Here is a 27,684-nt window from a genome sequence, read left to right as displayed (position 1 = left end):
GTTATTAGTTAACTAAAACTAAAACAGTAAAAACACATTGTTGTTAGTCTACTTGAAATAAAATAAAATAATACAATTAAAAAATATATTTTATTTCAACTAGTTGCCAAGGAAACATTTCTTATTTTAATGTTCCTTGATATGGCCAACTAACAACAACAAAAAAATTATAATAAAAAAATAAACAGAAGTAAAAAGTAGGCCTAATAAAAAAACAAAAAAATTTTTTAACACAACAAAATTACTAAAACTTTAACTAAAACTAAAATGAGAACGGAAAATTTGAAAATCTAAATAAAAAAAATATCAAAACTAATTCACAATATTAATAAAAACGTCAACAGTACTTTTTCTTTCATGCGTTGAGGAGAGTGAGAATGAAAAGTGCAATAATTATTTCATTTGACACAACAACAAAAAATATAGACAGTTGAAGGCTCAGTACCCTTAATATACATTTTAAAAGTTTGACATTTTTATAATAGGCTATATTTTTTATGTTTTTACCTTTTTACAGTATATGGGTTGGACATGCACTATCACTTTAAATGCACATTTTAAAAGCTCACAAAAAACCCTACTGGAAACACAACGAAGGTTCACGCCTATTTCCGCCATTGTGGCCAATCACAGGTTGATCAATTTCCCTTATATGGAATTGAACCCGCCTCGCTTTGTTGCTTCATCCAATAGAAACGCCGCCAGAACTTGATTGGCTGTTGTTTATGGTGATACAATAACAGTATCAAAAAACGCTAGAGTGAGTGACCATTTGTTGAGACCGTGAGTGAAAGCGGTTACACGCCTACATAGAAAAACAAATTATTCATTAATACTTTACAATCAGATGTTAGATTATTTAACGTTATTCTACCGGGGATTATTCAGCCAGCGACCCCTTCCGCAGGACTCAGTGTTTTTGAGTGAAAGGATGAAGTAGTTTCTGTGGCACCCTGAGCTGACCGCCAACTACAGTATGCGGCTTACTGGAAATATATGACCATTTATGATTCTAATCTATCTTACAATGACATTCACCTATAGTTTGATACAGAAATGGTATCGCTGACCATTTGTTCTGTATCTGAATCTTTTTCAAACCACCTGAATTGTCATACTTGAGCAGGACTGTGTGGTTTTGGCACGTTAATATGCAAGCTCGAGACGCAACATGTCTTTGTGCATGAATGCTGGATAATCATAACTGATCTGGGGAACAACAAGGGGAAACTCCCCCTCGGAAGACTTCTGAACAATGACCGGACCAAACGCCACCAGCGGCGGCTCAACGGCCAAGATCAGCAGACACGGTCGGTCCAAAAGCACCAGTACCTACTGTCACACCACGGGTCCCGCTGCGGAATCATCCTCGTCCACGGCCGCGAACAACACCGGTCGCTCGTCCGGTGAGGAAGACGAGAAAGACGGCGGGGTCCCGTTTTTCGTGAACAGGACGGGCTTTCCCATAGACAATGTCACCTGGGAGAGAATGTGGTCCCACGTAACCAAAGTTCATCCTGATGGACACGAGATGGTGGATAGAATACGAAATGCAACACACCTCCCAAAAGTAAGTTGAACTAGTGGACTAGTGTTTGTGTCTCAAAACCTGGCAAGCTGCCCATCTAAGCATTTTTGGTATGGCATATAGATTCCCCAAAATACTGTCTTAAGAGCACCCTAAAATGTTGTCATGTATGGAAGCTCATCTCTGTGATCTTGGTATGCACCTACAAAATATGATCCCAAAATGCTGATATGTATGTGATATATATGCCCAAACATGATTTCTTGGTTGGCATTTTTGCAAGTTACTAGGTTTTGAGTAACATCAAGCAACATTGTGTGTGTGTAAAGATGTCAGTTAAAAACTGTTTTACTGGACAATGGTCATAATACCATGTTTTTGGACATATTTGAAGTAGGCTTACATAGTACATGAATATAACACAAAGTTTTACCTTGCTATTAAGCTAGGCCTATATGTCAAAGTTTTCTTAGCAATTCATTACCTCAGTACCTTCTTTAAAGTGATTTTAAGTTTGGGGTCAGTGAGTTCTTATTTTATTTTATTTTATTAAATAAATGAATCCCGTTTTATTCAGCAAGTAAGCATTAGATGATAAGTGACAGTAATTGGCATTTACAATGTTACAGAAGATTGCTATTTCAAATAGCCTAAATGCTGTTCTTATGAATTTTCTATTCATCAAAAAGTCCTGAAAAGCTTCCACAAAAATAATGCCACACAACTGTTCTCTATATAATCATATTTCTTGAGCACCAATTCAGCATATGATTTCTGAATGATCATGTGACACTGAAGACTTGATGGCTCCTGCATCACAGAGATCATATTTAATAATATTACTGTTTTTACCATAACAAATACATGCAGCCTTGGTGAGCATATTATGGGAGGCTTCTTTCAGAAAACAACATTTTACTGTACTTTTGGAAAGTAGTGTATGCATACAGTAATCTTTTGGTAAAACTGTTGAACCTCCAATATGAAGCCGTATTTACAGGAATAGTGTTTATATATAAATAACCTCTTACAAACGGCCATGCATGTGACCCAGTTTTCAAGCAGAGGAAGTGTAGGCTATGAGACATGTGAGCGGATTTACTCATCCATGTGTTTTCCGAGACACTGTCCCTGGACAAAATTGAATTAAAAACCAGTCAAAGATCTGATCCAACGACAACTATGCAGAAACATTCCTCTGTTAATGTTCATTATATGAGGAATGATGCCATGTGACTTCGTATGAATTCCATTAGGATTAAAGATGCTGTCATGTCCCTTTATCACAATGTTGCTCTAACCTCCAAACATAAACCAATCAGGGCTGATCAGGCTTCATAGAGCATGCAAATGAAGGACCTCAGAGGGGATAAAGCGAGTCTTAATCACAGACTAATCCTCAGTGCTCAGACGTAGTGACAGTATTCACAGGGTCGAGATGTGTGTTTATAGTGGCTCTTTTGTTTTAGTTAACACTATTGTGCATTCCTACACTCTCATATGTGCTGATGCGTGCAGAACATAGGCGCCTGATTGGTCAAAAGCGTTGAGTCAGATCCCCAGATGTTAAAGTGATTTATTAAGGGACATTCCCCACCAGCAAGTGTTGAACAGGTGCGTGGAGTGAATCCGTCAGATCAGCCGGATCAGGAGTCACTCGAACGACTGCAACACGAGCCATACATTCCTGTTAGATCCATTAAATGGAGTGACAGTCCATGGGAAAGTCCTAGCTTTGAACCCATAAATGACTGTATAATCAGAGTCTCCCAGTGATAACCTTGGATCCGAGGACACTGCAGTTATTATGTAAACAAAGCACATACTGGTACAGCGGTGTCAATGTTGATGCAGTTAAACAATGTTTGAAAGCTAAATAGGGTATTCAGAGAGCCTATTATTTTTCATAGCACATCTTGCATCTTGCAGCTTTGTTTTTTTTTGGTACTATTAGGGATAATCTGCGTAATTCCTGTTATTTTGTTATTAATGGCTGCTGGAATAAATCACAGGTATAAATGACAAATTGTAATAATATAAAATAAATGCAGCCTTGATAAGGCTCCTTTCAAAAACATTTTACAGACCCCAAACTTTTGAACGGTTTGAATTTGGTTATTGGTCATAATCCATTTGCTAAAGTTTTACCAAGGATAAGCTGCACATTTTCTGTTGTTTTGTCGAGCAGTTGGACCTTTACGGGAAACAAAACAATCTTTAAGTCATCATAGAAACAACACAGTTGTTTTTGAATGAAAATTGGTTTATCAAATTGAATTTGTACTCCGCGATGACTTTGTTTCTGTAACAACTGAAGAGTCCACATCTGTTCTCTTAGACGGACAAATGTTCCGGGTGGCTTGCTTCGTGAGTTTCAAGTTTCTGTACAGTCCCACGGGTGGGCAGAGGTCAGCTAACGGCCCTGTGAGTGTGGAGTGTGCCCTATTTATTGCTGCTGACCTCCTTTCAGGGTAGAAGAGACCCAGTTGAGCCTGTGGAGTAGAGTGCAGACGTAAATGAAACCTCTCTCTGAGAATTCAGATGGTCAGAATCAATATTCAGAGTGTCATTTAGATACACTTTTTGGAAATCGATACTGAATTTAAAGACTGAATGTAAATTAAACTGATGCCGGCACTGTGATAAGATCTTTTTGAGCAGTGCTTCTCAACTGCTGGGTTGCTGGTCTGGAGAACACTGGGAAATAATGTTAAATGTACACTATGCTTTTTACTCCACTTTTTATTGGTGTTTTGTGACAATACAGAATGATACATTCTGGACAAGGTCACTATGCTAAGTCTCTTATGCTCGCTAAGGCTGTGTTTATTTGATCAAAAATTAAAGTATTAATTTCTTTTAAAAATACTAACTCCAAAATTTCGAATGGTAGTGTAAATAATAAAATGCAACCAATAATGATCTTGCATAGTTAGGAAAGCAGTCAAATCAAACCAAGATGCTTCCCGTAACATTTATTGTTGGCATAAAAGTGCGTCCAATTAAACTTGGTATTTGCGTGCAAATTCTGCTTTCATTTGGCAGGGGGTACGAATTATTAATTAAACATAACTAAAGGAAGTTTAGCAATTGATTTTAAAGATCATTTTGTTGACTTTTATAGTGTAAAAAATGTTTGTACTAGTATGTTGAGTTGCCCTTTGAGTCTTCAAGCAGAACCATTTTATTGAGGCTGTAAGTTCTTATGACGTTTGTCACACCTCGCGTTTCTGAACACCTCTATATATAAGTGCTGAGAAAGAAGGTGTGTGTTTGCAGGAAGCACGCCTGTATTTCAAACGATATTCTGCTCAGAACAACAGCATTGTTATTGTGCTATCATAATCCATTGGCGCAGATTTAGACATAGGCTAGTACCAGAGCCAGTGCCAGCAGAGTAACGAAGAGGGGACGTCTAAAGTAACAAAAGGGGGAGATAAAACAAAGTATCCCCAGCTAGAAAAAGTATATGTTATAAAACAAAAAGCTACTAAGCAGAGATAGCTGAGCATTGAATAATATTACTACCTAAAACAAAAAGGCAACATATTTGAAAATTTGACTCAAGCTGTCACTAGGACAAGGTTTTAATATGTACCATTTATATGTACACTTTTGGTGCCATTATGTACTTTTGAGGTACCAATATGCACTCTTTTTGTACAAAGGGTACCACCCCAGTGACAGCCTTTATTTCTGAGAGTGTATAAATGGGTCAATGTCCATATGTTTGTGTCCAAGTGCATTATTTCCTTTTAAAATAAACCCGCAAAATTTCAGATTGTCCAAGTGTCCACAGAAATGAACAAACTAATAAAAATGGTGTCTTAATAATAAAAAAGTAAATGCTATGGCATAATTTTTTGGTTTGAAACCTTTAAACAAATTGTGTAAATATCAGTACTTTTAAAGCTGTTGAGATAATAAAAAAGTTTTGTCCATCAATTTGTATATCAGGGTGGCACAACTGCAAACATGGGTCTTTCATTATTAATTGACAAGGTAATAACAGTAAGAATGATAATGCATAATCCAGAAGAACCCAACTGATCCTTGTGGCAGAGTACAAAGGTTTGTAGATCTCTCTCAAATACTGGTAAAAACTGCTAATTTCAAGTATGTGTACTAGGTTGGTACACTTTTCATGTCATGTGGTACAACTACAGTACATACAACTATTTGGTTGTACCGCCTGACATGAAAACAGTCAAAGAAATTATTTAAACACTTTTTTACCATGAATACAGACAAGTTACTGTGAAACCACCATCACCAAAAGTAATTCATTGTGTCTGCATTACTATAAAACACACACCATTGCAACGTGTGTAACAGATGCATGATTTTAGAACAACCTGAACTGCAACCGGTGACAAGCAATAACAATACAATGAAATAACTAACTACGATTTATTAGCTAGCCTGCTTCTAACATGAAAAAATAATTCATCATACCTTTAGCTTACTCAGAGCTGCGTTTTGAAGTTTGTAGGTTAATGTGTCAAGTACGGTGCCAATCAAAATGTGACTTTGCGAAACAGAGTTTTCTTAAAGGTAGGGTAGGCAATTTCAGACTAGCTAGCAATAGCGAGGTAGCTTTGAAAGCATAAGATCCTCCCCTCCCCTCAGAGCATCTCCAAAGCTACACCTCCTCCAAAAGACATAAACGCTAAGCACACAGCAGCATCTGCAAAGCGTCCCAAAACGAGAGATGGCATTAAATGATCTAATGTCTCAAAGCACATTCAATAATAATGAATGTAAACAAGAAGATATAGGCTATGTATGTTTCAATATTTAGACCACACACACAAACAGACAAGACTACCGTGCATTTCTACAGTCTCTCATTCTCTCACGCGGAGCAGAGAGAGATAAAGAGGAAACAGGAGATGATGATTCCCTTTCTCATTTCCTCCTGTGACCTCAGTACTTCAACACATGCTTAATTCTGTCTGCCTTTTTAGGACAAGCCAAGTCATGGATTAATGCTGTCAATGTGTTGCAGTAAAGAGCCGGTTTCAGATAGAGGACAGCCTTTTTTCTAGCTTTCATTAATTGCTTCTTTTCTTATGAATGGAGACTTTTGTGCGAGAGGACGATCTTTGTTCTTTGCTAATTCTCTTCGCTGCCCTTTCACAGTTAGAAGTGTCATTGTAAGGGTGCAAATGGTCAATGAGGCACTGTTTCTACAGATGATAAGGACTTTTCATACCACCGAGAGACATCAGAAATCGGATTGATGAATCTCCTTTAGGTTACAAGAGTAGAAAGGGCAATCCAGAAGTCACCTTGTGACTAGTTTGCCAACTTCAGCTGGATAAAAATAAGTGACACCCTCCATTTATTTATTCTACACTCCTTCCCTTTCTGCCAAGTGTAGTGTCTATGTAACAGAAACAACAACCAGTAAGGTTGATTTGTTTTCCATTCAAGAAATATGTCTTCTTATTATCATTGTCGAAAACAGTTGTGGTGCTTAATGTTTTCGTGGAAACCATCATATGTTTTTTCAGGGTTCTTTGATGAATAGAAAGTTCAAATGAATAGCATTCATTTTAAAACAGAAACATTATAACATTATAAACGTCTGCTGCTAAAAATACTGTCGCTTTTGATCAATTTAATGCATCCGCGCTGAATTAAAGTATTAATTTCTTTTAAAAAAAAAATTCACTGAGCTTGTCACAGTGCATTCTGGGATTGCTTTGTCTATGACGGATGCAATTCGCTAATTCTCTCTGTTTTCATAGCACCCTGTGCCATTGGTTCCCAACTTTAAGCCATCAATGTCAGTGCCTGATTGGCTCCATGCCGTCCAGAACTACATGAGAAACCTGCAGTATCCTTTTCCCTGCACAAACCATTCATTCTGGGAAAGTATGATGGATGTATCTAAAACTCTGCTTCTTCTGGTCTGGATGCATTATGAATTCATTGGTACTCGTTCCTTTGGAGTGTCAGTTATGCTTTTTCACTGTGTAATTTATTCAGTCGGCTTGAGTCACTCAAAGTGCCTTTTTGCAATGTCAATCCCTTTAATGTAGAGTGATATTAGCCACGGGCCTGCATACTTCTGGCACACTGATACGTAGACATGCACTATACTACTTTATGGTTTGAGCAGCCATTGCTAGATCACTTCAGCTCTTGCTCATATTTATGTTCATCATTGTTTGTGATTAATATCTCTGTGTCTGATTTTCCTCCCACAAATAGATTGAGATCTGTGAGGGGTAATGAGGAGGTTGGGTTCAAGAGGACATTGGTCGCAGCTGTGCATTTTGAGATGTATGAATCACAATGGAAAAAACCCCAGGAAAATAAAAGTTCCTAAATTAGCCATACAAACTTCATGTAGCTCCTTAACTTCTGACAGATACAACCACACAGGAACTCAGTTTTTTGAGATTAAGAAAACCAGACCTCTGAGTGGGTAAGTGATGCCATCGCTCAGGCATTTTCATCATCCTGTCTCTCTACCCTGTATTTCCTGTTTTTAGTCTTTTCCTGTTACTTCTTATTTTACTCTCTTGATATTAATTTAGAAAGTGCTGGCTGGCATTGTTCTTATATAAAATACAGAGCTTTTATCCAGACATGAACATATTTTTGAGATTTATTTTAAATAAGAAATCATTGCATATATATTTGTATTACATATATTTTTTTTTTTTTCAGGTTGATGGAGACTGCCAGAGAGATGATACGAGAATCACTTCCCATCAAATGCCTTGAAGCAGTTATCCTTGGAATGTATCCTTTATCTTTATTGACAACAGTGTGGTTATTTTAGCAAAAATCATAAAAATGGCTTTCATAAAAATATATAAATATGAAAAAAAAAACTTATGAATGTCTTCATTCATAAATGTGTCCTCAATGGTGTACAATTACCTCTCCCAATTATCTGACTTATCCTCGTACGCGAAGAATTTCTTATCTTTATTTACATGGGACAGGCAACTCCACGGAGGCTTCCATGTCGTTCCGCCAACTTGAAAAACTATAATAGCAGAGAGGGACAAAAAGCACCAGGCTACCTCAACGCGTTTCCACAACGCACTTCGTTCATAATAATAATAATGGTACAAAAATACAGTATATTAATACAAATATAAATATTAGACATTTTAATTGTATATTTATAATACTAAAATAACAGTGATTGACAAAAGGCAGTCTTTAATTGACTTTATTTCTGGTAAAATTACAAGGTCAAGATTTTTTTTTTTGAACATGCAAAGATTATTAATTCACAATAAGATCAATAACATGCATTTAGAAAACAGATAGGGTGGATTTTCATTTCATGACGACTTTAAAGGGGTGGTAAAGTATGATTTCACTTTTCTAACTTGAGTTAGTGTGTAATGTTGCTGTTTGAGCATAAACAACATCTGCAAAGTTACAACGCTCAAAGTTCAAAGCAAAGGAAGATATTTGCTTTTAAAGAAAAGGACTACAACAAACGGCTGGTAGGGACTACACGACATTCCTCCGGGTTTAGTAACATCAGCAAGCCTAAAATGTACATAAACCCTGCCCCCGGGAACACACAGTCCATGTTGAGAAGAGTACATTTGTGAGTCAGCTCAAACTTTAGCATCCATCTTTTCACATGCAATAGAGAGTCACTCTGTGTGCATCTCACAACAGTTCCTATACGAGCGATTTATAGATTACCATGACAGAATATCCTAATTGAAGATAGTTAACTCCACATCAGCAACATAAATTCATCAACTAACCATTCAGAGACGTCCTGTTGCATTCTACATGTTGTCACTTCTTCTTGAGTCTCTCCATCTTTGTCTGACTCCGTTTTAACATTAAAGGCAGAACAGTTTCTGTCATTTTAGTGTGTTTGTGTGAGGTAATCGCAGCTGCTAACACACATGAGCACTTGAAACCCCGCCCTCTGCAGCAGCTCATTTGCACAAAACGGTGCGTTTTTGCAAATCCTCAAAAAGTGACAACTTTAACATGCTATTTACAAATATCTGTGGGGTATTTTGTGCTAAAACTTCACACACACACTCTGGGGACATCAGAGATTTATTTTACATCTTGTGAAAATGGCATTTTTACCACCCCTTTAACACTCATAATACACTTGCATTGTGGCTACTGGCTTGCACTCGCACTTTCCTCCGAAAATGTACAAAAGTTTGTTTTTGTTTTAGTCTTGAACGTCTTTTAGTCCCTAAACTAGGGATGCACCAAAATGAAAATTCTGGGCCGAAATTAAAAATTCTGCATGCACTTGGCCGAAACCCAAAACCAAAATTGCTTTTTGAAAATGATCTATTTGTTATTTTAGATGAGCTTTTTTTATATAATTGTAGCTATTATTATTGGACTTTTTAATGAAATTCAATAATTTGAATGAAACAGAATTTTTTGAGCAGAGCATCACAGTGATAATGGCGAGAGCGAAACCTGAGAGCTTGAAAGCTGAGGAACGGGGCGGCATATATTTTCAGTGGTCGAAATTTCAATGCAGCCCTACCCTAAAATATAATTTAGTACATAAAATAATTATTGCAATTGAGCACTTGCAACACTGTTAATTAGTCGGGGGGAAAGCCCCATTTCTCCCTAACTTTTATTGTTGTTTTTGATATCTCAATTGCTAAAATTGGGATGGAAGACTAAGCAGCGCTCTATCAAAGACAACGTGCTTCACTGTCTATCTTCACGATCCCCCAACCTCTCAACTCAGCCCGAAGCTTTTACTTTCAGCTGTTGCTAGGAAACTAGGAGTCGTAGTAGATTCTCCTTGAAGGCAGACACAGCTTCCTGTCCATGTAGTGGATGCAGCTGTGCCATTCAGTGCCACTGGAAGGGTGCGTTCTTTCAGGAACTATTAATGCCAGTTATCTCAACAGACCCAGGCCAGGGGTTAACACAAGGTGCATGTCATCATCGTCCGCGCAAATGCCAAGTGTTGCAGAGAAACATTCTGGAGATCTGCTTTGCAGATTGTGATGTTTCACAGGAGCCTCAGTGTAGACTTCACTTTGAGTTAAGCACTTCATGGCTCATTAGTTGCAAATAGATGCTTTCTCTCCGTGCAGATTTGTAGTGTTGAGCGGGAAGATGAAGGGTTCCGGTTTACGTCACTCTGAGATTTGTATATTTGTGTGCAAAACACGTCTTTTAATCTACAGCGCTCTCGATGCAGTTCTCATAAAGTCGCAAAGGACTCAAACATCACAACGGACAAAGAGTGTTAGAGTATCAGAGAACACTGAGGCTATTGTTGTTGTAAAGTTAAAGTTGCTGTAAGCTATTTCTTTTTAAAAATACCACACAAAAAATATCACTGAAATAGGGGTCTTGAAAAATAACACTTGTTTTTGTGACAGCTCTAAGCGCTGCAAAAAACAGCGACGGTAAAAAAAGAACTGTAATCGAATCCGTTTCTGATTTGTTTATGTATTTCTGTCGACTGCAATTCGTTTTCTAACGTCACTAGCTTTAAAAATGCAACTTCGCTGCGTAACGAATGGATAAAAGCAACCGGCTGGATATAAACGAATGCAAATAAATGCTAACAATCGTGACATTAAACATTTGGGATGGGCTTGTGAGTGTTTGTGTCACGTAGTTTTAACCGCTTGAGGTTCTAGTGTTAGCGTCTTCTCAGCCTCGACGGCCAACATACTGCTGATCTCCATTAGTGCAACATCTAGTCAACAAATTAATTGCTTTATAATGATATGAAAACACTAGTGCACTGGAATACCGTTTCATTGTCTTGTTTTGTAAAGTCTGTCTCAAAGGAAGACAAAATGAGTGCATTCTTCTTACTGTGTCCTTGGGACCTATAGCAGAAGTAATCCCCGCTGGTTTCAGAATGCGTGCCTTGCAGATACGAATGTTGAAATTCACGGCACTGCTGCTGAGAGGATCACATGGCCCTGCTGATGGGTAATCTGATCCTCTGGTGTCTTCTCGTTGTAACACTGGTGTGGGGTTTTTGTGAGTGTGTGTAAACACGCACGCAGACAGAGAACGAAACTCAAAAAGAGCTGCAGAGGAACAAAACATATGGAATGGGCCTGCCCTGTATTTTCTTTAAGGCCCGTTTGCTTTGTACCGATACAGGGACACATTTTTGTTACAACATTTTCTTCTTGGTTCGGTTCACTTTCACAAGGCAACATTTCAAAGCGTACCAAAATGTGTTTATGCAAGCCACATGTGAGCAAAACTGTCCTCTTATTGGTCAGAGTTTACGTTCCTCTGCGTCATTCATCAAGATGGATTGACAACTTCACTCCACGGGCTTATTGTGACTTTATCTGTAGCTGTCATGACAAACACTAGCTTATACGAATGTACCCTTTATTCCCGCTCTGACTGATAAATTCACTCATTCATTCATATATGTATATATATAATATATTTATTTATAATGCAGTTAGTACAAGAATCAAGGCTTCGTCTGGACAGAATTCTTGAAATGCAGGGAGAAAAGCATTTACTGTACAAAACATTTTAATATGAAGAGGCGCTCTTTGGTTTTCAACCACAAAAACTCACAGAATCAGACAGTGCTGCTTTTTATATAACACATTTTCCATTATGAATAATGACACCTCTTAGTTTGTTGGTCCGTTGAGTCGGATCGCTTTCTCACCTCAACCGAACCGCCCTAGAGTTCCGCCCCCAATCATTTCCAAAATACTACAAAAAGAAATAAAGGGCTACAGTTAACAATCCTTCTTTTGAAGAGATCAAATTTATTATTTGACTTTTTATATATACGATTCATCAGTGCACAGTAAGGCACTTTTTTTTTTTTTTTTTTGCTTTACATAATAATCAGACTGGAACCATATCAAAATATCTACAAAACTTGAAAGAAGATACATTTGAACAAAAGTAAATTAAAAGTTTATAAAAATGTAACAATTTTAATGTATCTTGTTTTATTGTATCTTATTTTTAGATATTTTAATGGAAATCAAGTTAAAAAAATTAAAATATACAAACAGGACATTTTGCAGTGTAGAATTGTGAAAACTTTTTTTTAGATTTAGTCTGAGGAAGCTGATTTTCTTTTTGTGGACCACTGGAGTTTGAATATCTATGAATATGCTTGTGTTATATAGGCTACAAGCATATTGTGCTGGTTATTATCTTTGAAAGGCAGATGGCAAAAGACGAAGCAGTTCCAGGGCGTTGCGTCTTGTTGTTAGACACACATGGTTCAACAGATCTGTGGTATGTGCTCTTGGCTGCTTGTGCCGTCCCCAACAGCAAAACCACACAGGCACACTGTTTACTGACAAGTGCGACGATAATGATTCATTTAAAGGGTGGTTTTAAAGTATCATTTCCTCATTTTAGCAACGTCAAGGCCACATTAATTCAAAATTAGCATCAGAAAGGAGAACAGCAATCATGCCAATCTCTTTTCAGTTTGTTTGTACTCTAGTTCTTAAATTACATCATGGATACCCTAAAACAAACACCACTCAGTTTACTGATGTGATTGATGTCAGTAAGGTCAAAAAGTAGTCTTTTGTTTGTCCCTAGTTGCAGAAGAATCCTGGTGTGAACCCTGCAGATAGACTCACAGCCTGGTGACTCCTGCCATGCCGCAGTGAGCACTGATCGCTTACATAAGACTACAGAAGAGATCAGGCAGAGAGAAGGAAAAGCCCGAGGGGAAGGCTAGTCTAGTCGAGTGTCTGCTGACCAACTTCAATCGCGTCCCTGCGACTTCATGGAATCAGAAGGTTTTTGTTTGACTTGAGATGTTTGGCTTTTTTATATTATTGTTAGAGTTTGTTTGTGAAATGTTAAACAACTGACAGTAAAATCCAGTGATGCAAACTACTCGACCTTCTTTGCAGAAGTGCTTTATAGATCAAATGAACTAATTTAACAATTGATCTCTAGAAAGGAGCTGAAATCAACACCTGAACTGACTTCACCTGAACAAGTGTAAAAGTCTTTCTTTTAAGAGCTGCTGGACAGCCAAAATTAACGGTTTGGATCATTGAATCATTTTCCTGTTATCACTGTAAAGCAGCTTTGAAAAAAATCTGTATTGTATAAGGCATTATTTAAATAAAGGTGACTTGACTTTTTTTCTCAAATATGGCTATTTTAAATTGAACAAAATGACTTGACTCGTGTAACTCCTAAATGAGTGTGACAAGACAAGAAACATTTTACATTTTCGACACATTAGGCATACAAATAAAAGTACATGTGTGCATATTTTAATGCTAATATTATTTACAAATAGTTCAATTATTTCCCAACCACAATTAGACCTAGAATTTCTTTCACTGCTTTCTAAAAATTGCGGTATATTAATAAAGTTGACTTTCCTGTTGGTGCTTGCCTATGCAAATGTTGTTGCTACAATTCTAGAGAGAGTTATGTGGTTGCTAGTGTGTTGCTATGGAGCTTCTAATGCCTTTCAGAGGGTTTTTTAAGTGTTTTATGTAGTTGCTAGGAGGTTCTGGATGGTTGCTAGGGTGTTCTTGTTGGCAATTTTACATGCAGAAGTCATTCCCAACATGCTAGAGTGTAATGAGTGGTTGCCAGGGTGTTGCTATGCAACTTCTAATGCCTTCAGAGTGTTATGTGGTTGTTAGTGAATTCTGAGTGGTTGGTAGGCCAGTGCTAGGGTGTTCTTGTTGCAAAATTGGTCATCACCACAATGCTAGAATGGTTGCTATGGGATTGTTATGCAGTTTCTAGGGTGTTCAGTGTGGTAGCGAGTTGTTACGTCTACCACTAGAGTGTTCTGAGTGGCTAGATATGATTTGAGTACCTCATTGTAAATCAATAGGATTATTTCTCATATTTCACCTGATTGTTAAAAAAAGTAACAACACTCCTCAACAAAGCGCATAATCGGATGTGTCATTTTCTCATTTATGTCTGTAGCACAAAAGGCTACACTCTGAATTTCCAAAATTGAGTTCGGAAGCACCACTTTATGTTATTTTAAAAGAATAAACGCTATTAAGCTTTCAGTCAGGGTATCGGTTCTGAGAATATACACACACATTTTAGCTGTTACATATCTTATGTATTTTAAATGAAAAGAGTTGTTAATTCATTGCCTGATTCACAACACTGCAGCTTTGTTTTTATTGACCTACAGTAGCTGATTGGTTTTCAGGAAGTGTGACCGTAACTAAACTTACTGAAAGCACAAAGACAAATCAAATTTGAAAAGTCAATAGTTCACATTAAGTTGAGAGGATTTGGTATTTTTCATGAAACACTTAGGTATCCTCCTGAATTTGAACAGAGATAAAAATCAATTTGGCATTTATCACCTCATTCTCAAGCAGCTGCTTTTTCTGGGCTTTGAAATTATTCTGAATGTATCCAACCTGTCTTACGTAAACCCATCACAAATGAACGTGAACGAGACTGTACTGTTAATAAAATCCTTGACCCTATTGCTGTTAGCTACCTAACCAACGGTCTGACCTCTGTGGAGCGGTTCCCCATCAGCTTTAAGACCCAGTTCTCCGGACACCACTTCCATCACGTGGTGCTGGGCGTTTACTGTAACGGCCGCTACGGCACCCTGGGTATGAGTCGGCGTGCTGACCTTATGGACAGATCTCTGAGCTTTCGTACGCTCAGCGAGTTGGTGTTCGACTTTGAGGACTCCTACCGCCGCTACCAGCACACCATGAAGAAGATCAAGATCGGCCTGTACGTGCCCCATAACCCGCACGTTTTCCAGCCTATTGAGTGGAACTATCTTGTGATCAACGCCTGCAAGCAGGGCCATGAAGACATGCGCAAAGAGCTGGAGAAGCACGGCCGTGACATGAGGATGAAGGTGAGGCAATACAATTTTATTTTGTATCATTGATGTACTATTATATTTTTTGTTAATATTTTAAATTTGTTAAATTTTTTATCTTTTCAGTGTTCATTTTAATTTTAGTTAAAGTTGTGTAATTTTGTTGTGTTTTTGTCTCTTTTTTTACATGTATGTATAGTTTTTTGTATATAATTAAATATGTATGTATAGTTTTAATATAATTTTTTTTGTCATAGTTAATTTAATTTGAGTTATTTTAGTACTTCAGCTTAAACTAAAAGAAAATGAGAATTGTTGCCTTGCAACTAGCTAAAATAAAATATGTTTAGTTATATTTTATTTAAATGTTAATGTTTATTTTATTTTAAGTAATGAAAATGCTTTTATGGTTTTAGCTTGACAGTAGTTTTAGTTACTAAAATTACTTAGTTACCGTAATAGTTAATAACATGGCTAAGATTTACCCATCTTACCCATGTGTCATTTTACAATTTTTTTAATAATTTTTTTAGCAAAATATCGTAACTATAATATATTACTGATATTTTCTATAAGCATATTATTGAGATATTTTATGAATATATTACTGATATTTATATTTATGCTGCCTTAAATTTTGCCAAAATGACATATCTTAGGTTTTGGAACCGAGCCCTACACTGCATCCAAAATTGAATACTTCCCCACTATATAGTATGCGAAAAACAGTACGCCAAAAGAGTAGTATGTCCGAATACATAGTATTCGAAAAAACAGTGGGCGAAAAGTCCCTGGATGACCTACTACTTGCACCAAGATTCAGAAGTGTGCATTCGATGGACACTTTACTATCCAGTCAGGCCACAGGAGGGGATTTATGAATGAAAGTGAAGCGACGCAACTGACGCTGGTAGGTCACGTAACAGTAACAACATGGCGGATGTAGTACGTCCGAATTTCATTCATACTACCCATATTCATACTATAATATAGAGCATACTTTTTTAACAGTCGCTAAGTAAATTAAAATTAAAATGTAGTACCTACTCATACAGTACGTGATTTCGGTCTCATCGCTAAAGTCCATCTCAAAAACTAAGCTAATTCAGTGGGAACTAAATAAGGTCAGACTTCCTGTGGGAGGTGGAGCCACATTAAATAAAAATATCACGTTTGCCTGTGCTCTGTGTTTTTTCAAGTAAACATTTATGACTGTACAAGGATCAGCAGAGTTCATGTTTGTCCTTGGATGTCTCTTGAAGAGTTGCAGACTATCTTGAGATCATCTGTATGACTGTAATATGGGACATGTTTATCATGTAGACAGTAAAAAGTAGGTCATGTCCTCCCAGTTTCTCAGATGCGGCCTTGACTTGACCGGAGTCAGCTGTGACATAGTTTCCATGAACGGCGTGAGCAGAGAGTGGAAATTGCGCTCTGGATGTTTGAAAAGAAAAATTGTTTTTATGGATGTTGGAAGAATTTGGGACTGTTCAAAACCTAAATGTTTTTGAAATAAGTCTTTAATGTTTAAACTATTTGAACATCTCAGAGGAGCATGTGATAGGAATGTGTGTATATATAGGCCAGTGTATATATACTTTTCCCTTCAAGATAAAATGTGCATTTTCAGAATGCTTTCTTGAAGAAGTAACTGATTTTTAAACTAGTTGTCTTTGAGTCATGGACATAACAAATATATGTGGGTTTGCAGAAATTGCTTGTGCATTCAATACAATCCACCTTAAAAGAGTTTCTTGATGTACTGAAAATCATCAGCATGATAGTCAATCATTATGAATCTCATTCTAAAAATCAACTATAACAATTGAGAACAATGCAATGTCAAGTTTCCTCTCATCACTTGTGCTGCTCATGTGGGGAAAGCACAATATATCGAGCGAATGAGAGATTGGGAAATCTGTTGTCTAGTAGCATAATGAAATTAATGAACGTCATCAAGTTAATGAACGTAATGTAGTCTTTCATAACGCTAGGTTTATTTGTGCTGCACTCACTAATGACAAAACACAGTGGGAGCGATTCAGCGTTTGCTCCCTGCGGTGTGAAAAAGTTCAAGCCATACCAGTTTAATAAACTGATTGTAGATTTGTCGTTTTCTTGCACCGGATCCATGTCGCGTTGATGATAGGCAGTATTCCTCATCTGTTAGTTTCTCAGCTTGCCTTTTACCACCTTGAAGATTTTGAGCCCTTTTTTTTCATTCTAATTGCCTTGAAATCCTAATTTCGTGAAGATAAAAATGATCTGTATTACCTCATACCGCTATGTATAATTTTAATTTCACTTGCATAATATATTAGCTTACTCACAAATATAAAAAAGAATGAATATAAAATGTATGAAATCTGTGAAAGTTTTAAAACAACTGGGTTTTATTACAGATACTGAAGTCGTCCAGCGCTCAGTCTCCAATCAAAGAACGAAGCCGAGGCAAGTCTTTATCACCACGCCGCCGATCAGCCACCAGCCCCCAAAGACGCCAACATGTCCACAGAAGAGACAAATCGTAAGTAATGGACACTTTGATGTTGTCAAATACACCCACTTGTGTGAAAAGTCGCTTGGTAGAAAAGTATCCGTCAAGAAAATAAGTATAAATGCAGTCGTAAGCAGTTAGTGGCTTATCGGTAGGGACTCGTCATGACTTGCATCTGGCCATTGAAGCTTTAGAATTAATTACTTTGGGGTTCATTTATTAAATGTTGACTCATTTTTAGTCATCTTCATTTTTTGGGTGCTTATGTTTGCAGAAGCTGCTAGCAGCAAGCAAAAAAATCTAGTTTCTCTGAGGATACAGTGACAAAACATTGCTGGCATGTGAACTCTCGGTTCGGTTTATGTATTTCAGATGTTACGGAGAAGTATAAACATTTGTTTTTGCGCTGTGTCCAATCTCAGACATGTTTGTAGATTCTTGAACACGGTGGCGGTCAGAGGTGTTCAATATTAGTCAGAATCCACTCACCGCTCAAAAACGCCAGGTCTAACTTTGGGGAATACTTGCGTAGGTTGGCCACTTGGCCATGTCCCTTTCTTGCTCCGCAGCAGCAGCCTAGAAGATCTATTCCGCCAAGATCAAGCATATCAACACTGTCATATCCATTACCATGCCAAACACTCCAAGAGTTGTCATGACAGAAATATACACCGCTCGGAAAAAAAAGTTTGGATTTAAATAGCTTTCCTGTAGCTCAGTGGTAAGAGCATTGCGTTAACAACGCAAGATGTGGGTTCGATCCCAGGGGATTGCACATACCTATGTGTAAATGTATAGGATAATGCAATGTAAGTCGCTTTGGATAAAAGCGTCTGCCAAATGCATAAATGTAAATGTAAATAGGCAAATGCTTAAGAGTCTATGATTGGATCATTATTGCAGTGATGATTATGTTTCTAGCTTATTGTATGTTTGGAAACAGTTCTTCTAACCCTGATGGAGTGTGTAGCTTTTCATTTCTTAAACAACCATGTTGGAAGACACACCATGGCCATATTCTACGATGGCAATGTCAAGATTCATCTGGATCAAATTGTGAAAGAATAGTTGCGAGTTAGCATGCATGAAGAATCATTACAAGATCTTGACCAACGTATGCACCTCTTGATGGAAATAACATCACAACATTTATTTCCATCAAGAGTTGCATCATTTTGTTTGTGTGGAAATGATTCTTCATTCTCCTTCCCAGTGTATAATTTACAACAAAATTCCAACTCTTCTTTGAAAATAAGTCATTTTGACACTTTTCCACTTCAAATCGCGTTCAGTGTGAACACTCCTTGACATTTGTAGACACTTCGTAAGCTTTTGTTGCAGTCACTAAGGTTACTGAAGACGACACATTGTCTGCTCATGTTTCATGTTCATGCAGTGGCCTTAACCCGGTGCATTCTCATTAGAGTTGTGATGGTGACACTGCGAAACAGCTGGTGGTAATTCGTTGACTAATCTCCTCTAGCAGCACACGGTTGGCAGGGTCTCGTGTTACCAAAGCTCGACCCTGTTCCTCTCGTCCAGGCAGTTGACTTCTCTATAGCAGCACGGCACAAGTACTAGCGGAGAAACTCTTTTATCAGGCTGAGTGGACCAGAAAACCCCTTTTAGCACTGCTGATCACCTTACAAGGGAGACCTCGGGCTGCTTTTGTTTATGGTGTTGAGGAAATAAGATTCCTTTCCTCTTAGTTCAACCCCAGGGAAATATTGGCAGTGCTCTGTATCTACATAGGAGCAGAGTCATAAAAAGTGACAGTGATAGATAGAAAAGCTTCCTCTCTCAAAAGAAGTGTCTGTTTTAACAAGACATAAACACAAAGGGATCCCTAAGCTGTGGAAAAAGATGTAGCGCAGGGAGTTAGGACTAGTTATTTAAGCAAAGTGGCGTTTTAAACGCCCTCTCCTGTCAGTGCAACTGCCCCTCAGGCATTACACTGGGTTGGCACTCACTCTAATAGGATGTGAAGTCCATTGCAACAGCTGTGATGGATGCTTCCTCACTGACATGTCACGCTCAAATGAATCCATGTATAATCCTTCCATATGAGCATACAGTGATAATCAGCAGGTCCTGTTGTGTTTTAGCGTTTCAGAGCTCAGCGTCTGTTGATGTAACTTTATCCTCTGATGCAATGGATTATGTTAAAGCCGGTGTGCTTTAGTTTGTGTGTGTTGGGGAGTTACTAATGGCGCGTTCACATTTACCATTTTTCAGCGAATTTTCGCATTCGCAAATTCCGGTAATTTCAATAGGAATCCGCGTGATTCCCCAGAGCAGATTTCATAGCGGGGTCAAGTTGGTCATGTGGATTCGTAGGACTCTTGCATATTTAACACTGAAAATGTTTTATTCAGTCTAGTGAATCTGTTCGTTCTAAACGGTCCTTTCTGCCACATGAAGCATTGATTCAACTTTTCAGTGCTATACTTATGAGCAGTGTTGTTGTTGTTAACTAATACTAAAACCATTCAAATTGAAATAAAATGAATTACAATATCATTTAAATATTAGAAGAAAAATGAAATAAGTTTAAGTTAAAGTACTAAAATTTAAATTTAAAGAAAAATAAATCTTTAAAGAAAAAAATAGGTTCCAAATTACTAATAAAAATGACAAAGGAACAAATGTACGAAACAAACTGAAAACTAAAAATATATAAATAAAAGCTTATTTAAAATATTAATAAATTCTATAATAGTTGTGAGACCATTTATGATGAACCAATTCACTAAAATGAATCAGACCTTCTATTTTAGTGAATCAGTTTGTCTTAATTTAAAAGGATTTAATGATCATATGAAGTGATGGAAAGTCTGGTTGATTCAAGTGAATCGGTTCACTAAGATGGTTCATGTGAATGAACAGATTCAGAAAAAAGTTTTTTCTGATTCAAGTCTCTGTACTATTTTCAGTATGTAGATTTGGGTGTTTTTGTTGTATTTGGTATAAATATACCTTTTTAGGGTTGACGTCATAAATTAAATTAGTTAAGTGCTCAAATAACTAAGTGATATGTCTTAAAATGAGGCAAGATAATGATCGTCAACGATGCTCATCTGGCATATGTTTGTGTTGAGCAATTTAAAAACACCACAGCAACGTCTCTGTGTTCTAGCTTGAGCCCATGAGTTTTGTTTAATCGCATGCATTGAAGCGTTGCTGTTGACATGTCTAAAAAAGAACTCTTGATTGTTGTGTATTACAATGCTGTAATTATTTAGCCAATGCATCTAATGCACCTCTCAGATGACATGCCATGAAATGATATACCAAAGGTTAGACTGCAGATCTGTGGTCCTCCTGCTTCCCGATCGAAGCTATTTTTGCTGTGTTCTGTAGCACCTTCCTGTCACATGCTCTGAGATGTTAATTACTGAGCCACACACATACACTAGTGTGCGGGGCAGCTGCTGAAACACACCACCCATTTAACGTCAGCATCACCCTCAATTACGCAGAAGAACTGCACAGCACACACATCTCTTGGCAGATGAGTTTGTTAATTCACTGGAAAGAATTAAGAAGTTTCTAAATGAATCTGCTCTCCAATGAACCCCCTCAGTTCTGCAGTTGATGATTATGAAGTTTTGCCACTGTGATAATATATATATATATATATATATATATATATATATATATATTGTAGTCTGTATGAAGTCTACTGAAGCCATATGCTAAGTTTGTAAAACCAAAATGTCCTAAAAGTTCTTAATTGTGTTAAACTGTTGATGTACTGTATGGCAAGATCTTTTTTTGTGTACTCTTGTGTTCTATGGAGGTAATAACAATGTATGACTTTGCAACAACATGAAGGTGAGTAAATAATGAGATAATTTTAATTTGGGGTATTATTTTAATATTTCTTTAATGTTGCAATAAAATGGAAGTAGCGACAGGATTTCTTTCATATTGGACTTCTTCCATTTATCGACGTACATCTGAGTGAGACAAATTATCAAACAGTCTTGGTTCTCTGCAACAGTAGTTTATTGGATGGATCTGAATGTGAGCTTGTAGTCGATTATAAGAAATACGCCTTCGGAGAAAAGTCTGTCGGTTTCACTGGAAAATCCAATTCGGACATTGATAAAAAATTATGAGGTAAAAAAAAAAAAAAATGAACATACATGGATGAATCATTCACAATAAGATCTGAAACTTGCATTTACAAAATAGATACAGTGAATATACTATATTATCAGTATACTATACTATACATACTATACTATACTATACTATACTATACTATACTATACTATACTATACTATACTATAGCCCACTATTCCTGTCTATCTTTAATCAATAAACATATAAAATGCCCAGAAGGTAAGATGAAAATATGCCTCTGATTCTCTCCAGACTTTCCACATCAAGTCTGTTGAGTGAAAGGGAAATTCCACAGGGAAAATGAAATGTAGCTCTGGTACAACAGATCTGCTCCTGCCCTTTTCCTGAGTCCCCTCTCTGTCAAAGTGCATTATCTCCACTCAGGGCTATTTCTAACACACAGGATGTTTGCTTGTCTACAGGCTCACCCCCGCCTCCTCCTTTCAGTCGTCCTCAGATGTCCACATAAAATGCGGACAAACACTTTCAATGCCGACTTCGTACATCTTGTACCCACAGAGTTTGGACTGTTCAGAATTGTATTGACCTTCCTGAAGGTTGTTCTTCAGTTTTCATGTCAAAAAAGTAGTGCGTTGTGAAAAAATAAGCTATATATTTTGAATATTGGTCTAACTAGACTGATGGTTAAAAAATAACTATAGCTTTGTGCTTTAAGGTTGACTTATAAAAGTTTGTTGTTTGTTTTGACTAGTCACTAGCAGCCATTGTTGCCGTGGTGACTGACTAATCAGTTTACATTTGTTTGGTAACACTGATGTTTGTTTGTTTTTTGCCTAAGAAACATTCATTCTTAGTCTGTTATGAAGGAAGGAATTGTAAAAGGTAGTTGTAGACTATCTTTTGTAAATTGTAGAGGATCTGCCTCGTCACTGCTGTGCGATTGATCTCCTGACGCTGAAGCACCTGCTTCAAATAACCAGAACATGGAGGCTTATTGATTATTTCACAAGAATAGTAACGATTGCATAAAATTGAATGGTGGAAGAGAGAATTTGATAGACCTTTAAAGGCAGCAACAGTTACTGCTGTGCTGGAGGTCTGTGATGAAGCGTTTGGTTCTTCAGCAACACTGTGTGCTCTCAGCAGGACTGAAGGTAGAGGTTGTTGAACATTATTGTGATTTATCTTGGAAACAAACTTGTGGGAAAGATCAAGTGAGATTTAAACTAGACCAATACAATGGTTAGTTCTGGTCCACAGCTTGCATTCATGTAAAAGCACTTCACATTTTTAATATTTCATCACCTTGGAATTATAAGGTTCTATCTGACATTTTTGCCAAAATTGAGCTATTCACATACGGTATTCCTATTCTGCATGCTTAACATTTTAATGTTGTGTACATTTTGTAACTTTTTATTTAGAAAACGAAAAGGTTCTATCTACAAAGTCGAATGTAATGCAACATTTTTGAAGCTCAATATCTCAAAATCACTCACAATGCAGATAGAACCTTATACTTCCAAGATGGCGACTTGTATCAATTCACTTTTAGGTGTTAGAAAGACAGTTGTCGGTGAAAAAAAAGAAAAGAAAAAGAAATTAGCTGGTCATATTATGTCTAGTGTCAGTTACTCAATAGTAAAAGTAAACTATGTAGGTTTATTTGGCAGGGACTATATCTTCAAATGGAAGGATCAATTTGCTTCTCAAAAACATTTTAATGTAAGATTGTAAGACAGCTACACAACTATCCATATAAATTGAGTGGTTTAGTCCAAATTTTCTGAAGAGACTATTGCTTTATATGATGAACAGATTTCATTTAGGCTTTTATTCACATATAAACTTTCATCAACTCACATCAGTGATTAACAGAAGTATATTTGTTTCATATTTTTTATATTTATCGTTATATTTTTTTGCACAGAGGTGGTTGACTGCTCTAAAACAACTAATCCGTGATCCAAAAGGTTTGCCATATTTGTCATTATGCAACAATAATCTCCAAAATGAAACTAACATAAACATGTTTATTTGCAGGCCAGCAGCACTGGACAGAAAGCCAGCAGAGCTCAGCACTCTCAGCGATGGCTACCAGATCCGCATCTGAGACACTACAGCTTTATCCTCCACCCATGATGTTCTTAAACCCTATTTAATGCACATTGTCAACTGTACAGTATATTAAACATATTTATAGTTGTACTTCCGTGTTAGAGGATAACTGGGTGGGTGCCCTTCTCAAATTTAAAAGAGATTCAAAACAAATCTTTTAAAAAGAACATGATGTTCTTTTTCCAGCCGTAGCATATTTTTATTAGTGCAATTTTTAAGTAGGAAACAAAATCAGCTTTGCTTAAGAATGTTTTACCCAAATAATTGTCAAGCATTTTAGAAGACAAAAAAATATTCACGCGTACTTGGAAAATGTGCCGTATTTTCGGACAGAATCTTCACTAGCAGCGAGAGCTGGAGTGTGAATGGATTGTGTTTGGCAGAGAGATGAAAACCTCGGTGCCTCGTGCTGTAGTGGTGGTAGTTTTGGAGACTGACTGTCCCTTTTGTAGGAGAAGACAGAAGCTTTTTTTGCCAGAGGCGCAAGGACGCAAGGGACCAGAGCATCAGAGAGCTTCCCATTCTGCATACAAAGAACTGTATTCAATCCAATTTACTTATTTTTGTTGTTGTTGTTGTTGTTACCTGCACACAGTCACAAACACTCCTGTAATATGGATGGAATGGACATGACTTATTGACTGAAGGTTTAAGGCTAACTTACATTGAAGGCTTTGTACTGTTTTTTTTTTCTCTCTCATAAAAATATCACGGTTGTAATTGTAGAGAAATAGTTTTAAAAGTTTTATTATTATTTAAGACAAAAAATTATTTCTTGTTTTTACCGGTTTAACCAGTACAGTGTTTTGGGGTATGATGTTTCATTTTTTTTTTTTTTTTTTAAACAAAATCTCTCAGAGGTGTGAAGGTTTTAACCATCCGTTGCAAATAATCCTTAAATTTCCACACATTTGTTAGGAAAATAAAATTATTTCATAGTTATAAGCCTTATCAGCTTGGCAATTGAATATAAGTTAAGCAGATAAGTGTGTTCTTACGGAGCCTCTAAAGGAACATAGTGATGGGGAAAAAATATATTTTAAATATAATAAAATAACAATACAAAGTAGAAACTGGTGATGAAATGAATATGAAGTGGGAGAAAACCATTACATTTCAATGCTTTTGTAACTGTGCGTTCATACCGCCGCCCTGCCAACGACGCCGTAGAAAGATTTGTTGATGCTCTGATGTAGATCGAATGCTTCTACATTCCGATTGGTTGCCGCCGAACTGCGTCATAGCTCATTACCTTAAAGTTGACCTGACTTCAATTTCTCCTCGCCACTCTATGGTCCAAGACGCGCCACCGGCTCACATTGAAAATGAATGACTTCCGGCCACTTTGACGCTCTCGTCGGTGGCGGTGTGAACACGGTTAGCGAACACAAAGCTTCTTGGGGGAACACAGAACTTTTGTCACAAAACGCAAAAGTTTTGTGAGGGGAAAGTTTCTCGGGCGAATGCAAAAGCATTGGAATAGAATTATTATTATATGAAGTGGGAAGAAAAACTATTTTGATGCTTTTGCTAGCGAAGTTAGCGAAGTGCAAAGTTTATTAGGGAACGCAAAAAACTCGCAAGAGACTGTAAAAGTTTTGTGTTTAAACACAACGTTTTTTGCGGGAATGCAAAACTTGCAATTGAGCACAAAAGTTTTGTGAGTGAATGAACGCAAAAGTTTTTGGGGAAAACGCAACATTTGCAAGAGAACGCAAACGTTTTTTGAGGAAACGCAAAGTTTCTTGGGCGAATACAAAAGCATTGAAATAGAATTATTCAAATAAGAAGTTGGAAGAAAAAACTCTATTTTGCCAACAAAGTAATAGTGAAGTTTTGCTAGCAAAGTTAGCAAAGTTTATTAGGGAATGCAAAAAAAACTTGCACGAGTGTGAAAGTTGTGTTTAAACGCAAAGTTTCTTGAGGGAACGCAAAACTCGCAAGAGAGCACAAAAGTTTTGCAAGGGAATGCAAAAACATTGAATTACATTCTTCCTCCCATCTCAGATTTTTTTCCATCACCATGTCCCTTTAGGGGCTCTGTAGGTGTATTAGAAATCACCGTTTACTATGTTTATTCAAGCAGATGCGATATATCATCTCTTTATCAACAGCATATCACTTCAAACTTTCCCACCTCGTGAGAATAAGCTATGCACATGGAAAAGGTCTGCGGATCCGTCCTTCTTGACAGCAGACCTGTTTTTAAAATTGTAGCAGTGACATTGTTACTCATTTTTCGGGTTGTGTGAGCCGTTCCTCTCTGACCGTTGTTTATTGGGTGCTGTTGACCAAACTACCACATTATAGCTCATTCTGCCTTGTAATTGGTACCAGCTTTTCTATCAAAAGCTATTGAACCACACAAGTGCCAGACCACTGAGTATGTCAAACTCATCCTTAAAGGGATAGTTCACCCAAATACTCGCCTTCAAGTTGTTCTAACCCTGCATGAGTTTCTTCTATGGAACATAAAATATATTTTGAAGGATGTTGGTAACCAGACAGTTGACGGCACCCATTGACTTCCATAGTAGGAAAAAATATACTATGGAAGTCAATACTAGTTCAACTGTCTGGTTACCAACATCCTTTTCACAAACTGTCTGTGTTCAACAGAAGAAAGAAACTCATACAGGTTTGGAACAACATAAGGGTGAGTGATGACAAAATTTTAATTTTTGTGTGAACTATCCCATTAAGGCTGAGGGTTTCTTCTCAGTCACATGAAGATGAAAGGTCACGAGTTTCAATGACATATCAAATGTATCATGTTGAACAGCTCAGACCCTTTATGGGAGAGAAGCGGTCTGCTGCTTATTGGAAGAACGTGAAGAACATCACATTGTTACAGATTTCTATCATTTATAGCTTGTCTGGTTACTGATCAGATGCGTGTGAAATTGTGAGTGAGAACCTTTTTATGGCAGACAAAAAACAAGTATTAGTTTGAAAATGGGTTTCTGGTTTTAAGGAAATGCAATGATCTCCCCTTAAAGGTGCTAAGACATTTGACCCATATTATAAAATTCAATTATTCTAGCATTGAGTTTTTTTATGAGTAAAGAGCACATTAAAGTGACTTTTCTGTAGCACAATGATTATAAACTGAATTAATCTGTTTAATGGTAAGCATTGCCAAATTAATATTCATGAATTTACAAATGCTTTTGTGGAATTTTTGTTTCCATGTCTTAAATGCAGTCTTGTCTGAAAATACAATCAATTTTGATGACTGACAAATAGTTGAATCAAATTCTTTTCTCAAAGAATGTTAATGACTTTCTCTATTTTGAAGACCTCACGTCAAACTTCTCCTCATGTTTCTGTAATATAGCTTAAATGTAGGCTACCGCCTAAATAAGGACTTTATAAAATTCAATTGATCATCAATTGTTTTACACACATTTTTCCTAAGTCTTACCACAGCTTGCACCATCAATCTTTTTCTGTCATAAATTTGTGTTTCTGAGTCACCTCCATTTCCCCACGAGGAAACATGTAATTTTATTAATCCCCTGTAGCATGTTTTAATAAAAACTATGTTTTTCTGTAAGTCGGATTCACGGTTTTCATTTTATTACTTGCATGGCTGTAATGGATTGTTTTTTCCTTAGCAGAAGCTTTGAGATAATATACAGGTAAGGTTC

At 37.0% G+C, this 27,684-nt stretch overlaps 1 protein-coding gene across 1 annotated transcript; it reads left to right on the top strand.

The window, feature by feature from the left end:
• Positions 1-723: 723 nt before the first annotated feature.
• Positions 724-27,684, top strand: vash2 (vasohibin 2). The gene is made up of 7 exons (XM_079584875.1): positions 724-1,570; positions 7,282-7,370; positions 7,908-7,964; positions 8,210-8,284; positions 14,981-15,362; positions 17,732-17,856; positions 23,960-27,684. The coding sequence occupies exons 1-7, from the start codon at positions 1,256-1,258 to the stop codon at positions 24,027-24,029; spliced, it is 1,113 nt and encodes a 370-aa protein (XP_079441001.1). The 5' UTR covers positions 724-1,255; the 3' UTR covers positions 24,030-27,684.

Source organism: Phoxinus phoxinus, assembly GCF_949152265.1.
Source record: "Phoxinus phoxinus genome assembly, chromosome: 16".
NCBI classification, from domain to species: domain Eukaryota; kingdom Metazoa; phylum Chordata; class Actinopteri; order Cypriniformes; family Leuciscidae; genus Phoxinus; species Phoxinus phoxinus.
This window is presented reverse-complemented; position numbering and strand designations above follow the sequence as displayed.